The sequence below is a fragment of the Colius striatus genome, chromosome 2 (assembly GCF_028858725.1).
Source record: "Colius striatus isolate bColStr4 chromosome 2, bColStr4.1.hap1, whole genome shotgun sequence".
Lineage (NCBI taxonomy): Eukaryota > Metazoa > Chordata > Aves > Coliiformes > Coliidae > Colius > Colius striatus.
In genome coordinates this window covers 81316200-81325426 of record NC_084760.1, presented here as the reverse complement: position 1 = coordinate 81325426, position 9227 = coordinate 81316200, and the positions used below count along the sequence as shown (strand labels likewise).

At 44.4% G+C, this 9227-nt stretch overlaps 1 protein-coding gene across 4 annotated transcripts in view; it reads left to right on the top strand.

Moving 5' to 3' along the window:
• The window catches only part of SUPT7L (SPT7 like, STAGA complex subunit gamma), a 48955-nt gene that overhangs the window by 301 nt on the left and 39427 nt on the right, over nt 1-9227 (top strand). The window contains exons 1-3 of one of the 4 annotated variants that reach the window (XM_061991279.1): nt 80-120; nt 369-1032; nt 8430-8754. In XM_061991279.1, coding sequence (XP_061847263.1) covers nt 620-1032; nt 8430-8754 — 738 coding nt within the window. In that variant the 5' untranslated portion in view covers nt 80-120; nt 369-619. Of the gene's footprint in view, nt 1-79; nt 1033-8429; nt 8755-9227 lie in introns of those variants that run through there. The other 3 variants (XM_061991278.1, XM_061991281.1, XM_010199035.2) reach the window with 3 other exon arrangements.

The window sequence follows — 9227 nt, the reverse complement described above, 5'->3', positions numbered from 1 at the left end:
CCGCCGGGTCCCTCTTCCCGGCGCGAAGGGGCGCTGGTGGCGGGGGAGCCCGTTCTGGCGGCGGACCGCGGCCGGCTTCCGTGTCGGCGGTCGGGAACGGAGCGGCCGGGGTGCTGCGGGGTACGGCGGGCGGGGGGCGGCCCACGCTGGGAGAGCTTGGGGCCGCTGCCGTGGGCCGCGGGCCGGGCTGAGGGGCCCGGGGCTGGGCCCGGCGAGGGAAGGACGGCTGGCCTGGCGGCGGCGGGCCCCGGAGTTTCCGCACGCGAATCGGGGCGCGCTGCGGGTCCCGCACAGAGGTGCCCGCGCAGCGGTGCCGGCCCCTGTTACAAACAGACATAACCATCGCCTCTTCTCCCTCCCCTCCTCAGGAGAAGCAACGATGTAATCTGTTAAATGCCGGCCTTGCCACCTGATGCCGCGTGGAAACCACGGTGCTGAGCGAGGTGCTGAGCAACAGCTTTCTTGACAGCCACGATTTGCTTCCTTCAGAGTGTCGTCGCGGCTGCCGTTTCTGTTGCTACCCGAAGCCTCGTGCTTGCCCGGGCGAGAAGGTTCCTTCGTACCACAGTATTTGGTCACCTTCTTCTGGGCTCTGAGGGCGATAGTGACCAGTGTGAAAATGCTGCGATATTGGGGTGAGATCCCGGTGTCATCCAGCCAGGCCAACCGCAGCTCTTTCGACCTTCTTCAGCGAGAGTTTCGGACTGTGGAAGTCCAAGATCCTCCGCTGCATCAGCCATCTGCCAACAAACCCCGGCCGACCACCATGCTGGACATCCCGTCGGAGCCCTGCAGCCTCACCATCCACACCATTCAGCTCATCCAGCACAACAGGCGGCTGCGTGGCCTGATCGCCATGGCTCAGGCCCAGAACCAGCAGCAAGCAGAGGGCATAAAGACTGAAGACAGTGAGCCTCTGCCATCTTGTCCGGCCTCTCCACCTCTCCCTGATGACCTACTTCCTCTGGACAGCAAAACCCCCAAAATGCCGTTTCAGCTGAGGCACAGTGACCCTGAGAGTGATTTCTACAGGTGTGTTGGTATTTGGGTTAGTTTTTGGCTGAAAGCAAGCTGAGTGTTCTTAAACATACATCTAGTTATGTTGGTTCCCTTAGACTGTGAAGGCTCAAACAGTTCTGTTTAAAGTATAAAACAGGCTTTGAAAAGGAAAAATTTAGATGTCTCCTGTGTGGATACCGTGTACCCTGTTTAAAACAAGTGTGCTTTTGTCTTCTTTGGAAACAAAATGTGGATGTGCTACTGATTTTGGTCTTGTTGTGCCATGCTAAATGTTTGTAAATGGTTTGCTCTCTTCAGTGGTATTTTAACAAATTTAGTTATAGGACGTGAAGTATTTTCTGTTTAGGTCACTTATGACTAAACTTGTCTTATTGTAACTGAAAATCAAGAAGATGCAGAACTAGGTTTTGGCTGTTTGGTTATAGATTCAGTAAAGGTGACTTGATAGAATAGTTATAAGTATTCAGTGGCCAAGTGCCTGTGACATTTTACCCTATTTGTTGGTGTTATTCTGGTCAGAGGTGGTAATGAGTGTGGGTGAAGGGAATTCTTGTCATTGATACTGGCTCCACCAGCCAAGGGCTAGAGAGACTGTAAAGGAAGATTGCACTGCTTCTGCCTCTGTAGCCAGTCTTTGATGAAACAGTGTTGCTGCCAGCTCCCTGTCTACCCCTCTGACCAGCACTAAATTCACACGGAGGTGTTGCATTTCTCAAAGGGTCTCACAATGTGCATTTAGATTCAGGGATTAATCCTCGCTACTGAAACTTTCTGTTCTTAGGTTAAAGACTGTGCACCAATGAAAGTGATGTGGGAGAGGATGATACTAAAACTAATTTTAGCTTGTAAAATGGGGGAAGAGTGCACCCATGAAGTGTAACTTACCAGTTAAATGCCACTGAGATCTTTAATGGCCTGAGGTGGTTGAAAGATGTTGCTTTTGATCACTAGTCTCTCTGAACAGTAGAGTGATTCTTTAGTGCTGTTTGTGGAGGAAAACCATCATCCTTCTTGAGGGGTGAAGGGAATTCCTGCACATTCCTGTGCAAATTAAATCAGAGGCCCCTGACTCTTCTCTTTCTGGCCCTGTCGTTTGCAGATCTGGGCAGCGTTCTGCTTAGTACTTCCCTGTGGCTTCAGCTTTAAGTTCAGTTTTCTGTGGCTCTGTCCATGTTTTGGAGGGCATTTTGTCTTTTTGTTTTTCCTTTGCGAGTTTCTGGGGTCCGAGTAAATAATTGTTATTTAGTAGTCAGCCACGTGGGGGAGTTGAAGGACTAGACTGTAAAAACTGGAAAGCCCATTTGGAAAGGAAATATTTTGCAGCTGACACTGGATTTATAATCAGCTGCAGTGTAGACTAGAATTCCTGTGCTCACTAAACCAAACACATTTATTCTTTTCCAGGAGGAAGGCTTTGCATTTGTTACTGTTTTAAGACACATGAATTAAGCATAGCAGGTGCTGTTATAGTTGTAAAAAATAGTTATCTGATTTGCTGACACTTGTTCTTGGTGTGTAAAACCATTCTTCCCCTTGATAAAACATGACAGTGCTTAATTTTATGCTGCTTTCTGAAGGGCCATTGTCAGAATTACAGTACTCAACTAAACCCACATCTTCGTTTCTGTTTTTTTGGCAGTAACCTGTGTCTGAGAAGCAATGCACAGGTATATTTAGACATGGGAAGAGACAAGTGGCCAACCTGAATTAGACCACAAGTTTCTCTACTATAGATATCTCACTTTCCTTTCATCATTTCACCCCACACTTTTTTATATTGTTATGCCCTGGATTAATTTTGTTTTCCTCCCCTCTGCCCCACGTCATACCTGTAAGCCCTACCTCCTCATCCCTTTTGAGATGAGGAAAGAGGCAGAACCTACTTTACTCCTGTTTTTCATTTGTTCTGGTCTTTTCAAGCCCCCAAAATCTGTAGCACCAGCAGTTTTAATCACGGTGATATTCCTCTTCTCTGTTTCCCCCAATGTCTAAGTGTGTCGAAACCAGCCTTGGTTTTGACACAGATCACCAAAGGAAAACCTGTACTCTGCAGAGGAAGATCTCTTACACACTTGGTTGTTGATGGATTTGGAAAACACTAGTAGGTTTGAGAAGCAGGTTTTCCATTTACAAAAGCTGTCTGGACTAAGTTTCTGAGTGTAGCATATTTACCTAGGTATCCTCTAATTCCGTTCTTATAATTTCTTTGAATTTCCCTGGTGCACCAGAAGATGTGAGGCTTCACAGCCTGCACTTCTGCACATCTCTTCTGAAGCTGTTAAAAGAAAACATTTTCATGTTTTCTGTCTTCTGGTCCTCATGGACCAAAGCAGTTTAAAGCACGAGGTGACTCACCACAGCTATTCAGCTATTTCATCCTTGGATTCCTTTAGTATTCCTGGGTGAATTGCCATCTGGTCCCACTGATTTGCAACTGTTGATGTTACAGTTCTTGGAATACTCAATAAGGGATTAACGTTTGGTTTTGGTTGATGTAGAAACAGAAGGTAAGCTTAAATCATAATCAAGAATGAATAAGGAACTATAGACTTGAAGCTACTGTTTGAATAGACTTTTACTATAATGTGGCTGCTTGCTTTTCCTTCTCTCTTCAGCTTCCTTTGTGCCTCTTTAGATGCTTTTTCTTGTGTGTGCATGGTCATTTTCTAAACAAATTTCTCTGCCATGCTCTCATTTTTGTTTCTCACTACATAAGATGTGCGCTCTGTGTTGGAAGATAAACTGTGAACAAAACTGGGAGCTTACAGTGGGAAGATGGTTCATGGCAGAAAGGCTTATAGTGAAGAAATGCCTGTACAGAAATAGGGAAGCACATGTTGATGGGATGGCCGGTTTAATGTGGAGAAGGATTTGGAGCAGTGGAAATTTGAGCAGACCGAACATACTTTCCCTGATAGACAAAGCACTTCGGCTTAGCCTCCAAACTGTCATGTCTTCTAGGTTGGGCCACTGGGACTTGACTTATTTTCCAAAATTTATCCATCACCTCTTGCTATTATCTGTTGAGAAGCTTCTTTTTAGACCTGTGTAGCCTTCTGTAGACATAGAAGAGATATTTAAAAAGAGTCTTACTCAGGATGAAGTGGAGAGAGGCCTTGTCCCAAAAGGAAACAACTCTGTGGTTTGAGTTAGCATGCTGTGTCCTTTGATGCACTGACTAGCATAACTTGTTTTTCCAATGTTCTCCTTTATTTTGCTCTTTTGGAGAAAATGTCTGTGAAGCAACCTTGTCGCACCTCATTTGGTATAAATTCAACTCCACGGTGTAATGTTTCATAAAATTGTTGTGTTCACGGGGAAAACAATCCCTCCCTCCATCTGCTGCCAGCTTATGCTCACCTAGGAGGGAGCAGAGCACTTCAGTCCCTTTCTGCACTTGAGTGAGCCTTAGCTGTTGGTGCTTGAACTGACTTAGCCTAAACACTTTCCCCTGAATATAATTGCATGGGAAATGAACTACAAGATCTCCTTCCCTCTGAGAAAAACAGCCTTTCAGGAGAGAAGCTTGGCTGAATGGCTTATGGGGTGCCTTTGGGGAATGTCTCATTGATACAGAAGATGGGCCTTTTGTGAGTTCTGAAACCTTATTAGTGCTGAAAATAAGGCTAGTTGTTATAAATGGATGCTTTTTTTTCCTGTTGTGAAGTTGTGCATGTTGCAGGTTTTGCTGGCAGCAGTGAGAAAAGGCTGGCTTTTGGCTCCAAAGAATTAATGTCTTAGCAGGTAGACTTCTGTCTGGAACATCATCTAGTGTTGGTGACCCCTATAGAAAGATATAGAACCTCTTGGAAATACAAAATGGAAGGAGTGACAAGCTGGCCACTAGTTGTGATAAATTTCATACTACATATTCCGTAGACATGATCACCTCCAAGTCACAGGCTTAACTGCTAGTCTTCCTAATCTCTGGTGACAGAATTTTAGGCATTGAAGGGCTCATTTACTTGCAGCCCTATGAGCCTGGTGATACATGAAATGAGCTTGGCTTTGGATGGTAGCTGGATGAGGAGCCTTTCAGGAAAGCCCTCAGTGCTGCAGAGGATGGCATTCTGCGTAATGATGGTATCTGGCAGGGTGCTTTTGTAGGTGCTAAGTGTCTGGATTAGATGGAAGACCAGGGCTCTTTAACTATGATCATCAGGGAAAATAAGTTTGCTGCTCCTTTTTGGAAAGGCAGACATTAGGTAGCTGCTTTCAACTGAAATATGACTGTTGTGTTTATTTGCATTCTTATCAGACCGTACCTGAAGGTTAAAGATGAAAAAAACAAGATATTTTCTCATTTGTTATTTTCCATTAACAGCTACAAAAATATTTCTTTTTGTCAATTCTTTCAATCAGGCTTTTAACCATCTTTCTCTATTGTTTATTGTGAGAAACAGTAAACAAGAGAAGAAAACCTAAGAAAAACAAAACATAATTGACCGACCTTACCAAGAACAAGAGTTGGGGGTTTGGATTTCAATACAGTACCTGAAATTTCTTTTCTCTCTGTCTTTAATTGATTAGATTTCAAGTTGATTATATCCCTTTCAGCATAGTGACCTAGCTGCATTTTAATGCTGGCAATTATTTCCTTTACCTCTAGGGGCTTAAAAGAGATACAACATTCTCTGCTGCTTCTGAGCAGTGATATGCATTGCTAAATGGTTGTGTGCTCTACTTTACAAGTGTCTGAGTATCTTGCTTGGGCTTGTACCTACTTGTACCTGCTTTTAAGCTTGCCCATAGTGTTTTGATTGAATGGCAGAGAATCAATACTGACTCTTTATTTGTCTCTGTATTAATTGTAGCCTGGCATTTGGTGTCTTTGGTTTCTCAACTGATGGCTGCTGGACAACTAGGTATTTTTCCATATGTGTTGAAGAAGAAGAGATTCCTTTCAATGGGCATAACTTTTGATGGTCATTTACTGGTTGTTTTTGTTGTATGTTGTTTTTCTGTTGTAACCTCCTGGTCCCATTGTGGTGTGAGACATAGGGCTGCTTGTGAACTTCAGAAATCAGTTGCTAGGAGGTGAAGGGGGGGCAGTGAGGCAGGTGTAAAACCAGTATGGGCGATGCTTGGTTTGTAAGGGAACCAATGATCTTTTAATTCACCTTGTCAGAGTGCCTGCTGTCTTCTTTACAAAGTAGTTACATAATTGAGTAGGAATTGGGATGTGAGTCATATAACTGGGATGAGTCTGTGACCTGAGATCCACATGTTGTTGGTAATACCCACTTAGAAATATCACCATCTGCAGCTCTTAACACAGCGTGATCCCCCCCTTCGTGTGAATGATCAGAAAGTGCTGAGCTAGTGTTCTTGAAAAGGAATGATTTTTGTCCTGATATCTCTTAAGTTTAACCTTCCGTTTTCATTCCCCTGAAGTGTTACATGTTTTTACTGCTGTGTTTCAGTGCTTTTCCATGGGTCAGTCCTAAGGATCAGGGGGAGCTGAAGCTCTGTGGCCCAGTGTTTCAGTGATACCAAAGGGTACCTAATTCACTCATTGGGGAAACAAGACTAGTGAGAATTTTGTCAGAGCATCAGTGTACTGTTTCATCAGGTCTTGTTACTGGAAAGAGCATGTGGTGATGCACAAGTAATGTAGGGTGAGAGAGAGGCAAATCTCAGGGTGGGCTGTGGAAGATGTTGGGAGAAATTGATCAGAAACAAATGAAGGGTGAAATTGTTAGTTTAATTCTGCCTCTGGTGTTGAATGGAGTGTGAAGAAGAATATAAAGACTGTACTTAGCAGAAAGGAAGTTTGATTTTTTGACATCAGCCTTTGAGGACTGTGTTACTGATATGGGCAAATACATCACATGCATTTAATTGAGTTGAGAAATCTGATAGAATGTTTACCTTTCAGAGGTCTTGCCTTACCTCATCTTCTCTTTTTGCTATGTAGGATTTTTGTTTGTTAACTCATCTTGAGGAAAAAAATATTTGCCTGACTGTAAATGAATGATGTTAGAAGTGCTTGCATCTCCTCAGTCATGTGTGGCCACTTCTCTATCCTGCATGGTCCTCCCTTCTTGCTTAGCAACACAGAGAAGAGAGATCTCAAACCCAAGGATGGAGAATGCTGCTCTGAGATGGAACCTCTCCACGATGGCTGAATATGAGCCAACAGTGTACCCAGGTGGCCAATGGCATCCTGGCTTGTATCAGAAATAGCATGGCCAGCAAAGCCAAGGAAGTGATTGTCTCCCTGTACTCAGTGCTGATGAGGCCACACCTCAAGTGCTGTGTTGAGTTCTGGGCCCCTCACTACAAGAGGGACATGGAAATGCTGGAGAGTGTCCAGAGATGAGCAATGAAGCTGATAAAGGGTCTGGAGCACAAGTCTTATGAGAAGCTGCTGAGGGAGCTGGGGATGTTTAGCCTGGAGAAGAGGAGGCTGAGAGGAGATGTGATCACTCTCTAAAACTACCTGAAGGAGAGTTGTAGTGATGTGGGGTTCTATCTCTTCTCTCCAGTAATGAATGATAGGACGTGAGGAAAGGAGCTCAAGTTGCTCCAGGGGAGGCTTAGATTAGACATTAGGAAGGATTTTTTCACTAAGAGGGTTATTAAGCATTGGAACGGGCTGCCCAGGGAGGTGGTGGAGTCACCATCCCTGGAGATATTCAAAAGACACATAGTTGAGGTGCTGTGGGATGTGGTTTAGTTTAATGATGGGTTTGGCAGTGTGAGGTTAGTGGTTGGACTGAATGATCTTAAAGGTCAGTGGTTCTGTGATTCTATGGTTCATTTCTTAGGTTGCATACGGGGTTACTTCTCTTTCAGCGTTGTGTTTAGTGCATACTGGAAACAAGAGTGGGGAAATGGTCTTTTTGACTACAGTGTACCTTTCTCAAATGTGTGTACATCCTGTTTCTTGCTTTTTATGTGTGTTGCATTACAAATTCAGAACTTGTCTATCCCAGAAGCCTTTGTATCTGACTATTAGGCTTGTGACATCAGAGATAATAAGGAAGAAAAATGTAATTAACTGAGAGGGGAAATTATTTGCGTTGATGTTATTTAAAATGCATTTTTTGGTTTGTGTCAAGGACCCATTTAATTCACATCTCCAGGAGAGAAGCTCTTGCATGGAAAGAGAGTCACTTAAGGGTCCAGAAGATTTGCATCTCACATTCATGAGTCACCCAAGGAAACTTCTGGCATTAGAAGGGACAATGAGGATCGGCAGTGCCAATTTGCAGGGAGGGGAAGAAGGGAAAACAGATAAACCCTTACTTATTAGGTAGTGTTCATATGTAATGGAGAAGCTGAAGAGAACCCTGAACAATCCACTTTCCCTTTGTACATCACCTTATTATTGACAATGTCTCCCCAACTCATACATTCCTTCCAGTTTTTTAGGGTGTGCTATTTTTCTTTTCTCCGGCTTTTAGAGGAAAAGGGGAGCCAGTGACCGAGCTGAGTTGGTCCTCCTGCCGGCAGCTTCTCTACCAGTCAATGGCCACCATCCTGGCTCACACGGGCTTTGAGTGTGCCAATGAGAGTGTCCTGGAGACCCTGACAGACATTGCCCATGAGTACTGCTTGAAGTTCACCAAACTGCTGCGCTTTGCTGTGGATCGAGAGGCTCGGCTTGGGCACACCCCTTTCCCTGATGTCATGGAGCAAGTCTTCCACGAGGTGGGCATCGGCAGTGTGCTCTCGCTGCAGAAGTTCTGGCAGCACCGCATTAAGGATTATCACAGCTACATGCTTCAGGTGAGAACAGCACCAGTAAATGTGCCCCCAGTACAATTGCTTGTTCCTGTAGCAACTCCTGGGTCTTACTGAAGTAAAATCTTGTTAGAAAACCTCTTGGGTGCGGAGGGGAATCATCAAGGAAAGGAGAAACAAGGATTTTTTCTGACTGCGAGACCCTTATTTCTGTTCCTGCTGAGGCTAAGAGTGCTTTACTGATGGTTTGTCTGAGTTTAAGAGGAGACCCCCAGGTCTTGAATGGCCCAGACAGAAATATCAAGTAGAGGTAAAGTCAGTACTGACTGATTAACTGAATTTTCTGCTTTAATAAGGTATTTCAAGACAAGTAAGCAGATGAACAAAAAATATTTGGCTATACGATGACTCGTGTTTACTTAAGCAAGGGGTGACTTGCTTAAGCTTTAAAAGTGTAGGGTAGTATTGTGCTGATCTGAGTCGTCATACAGAGGATACCTTCTGCTCTAGAGAGGACT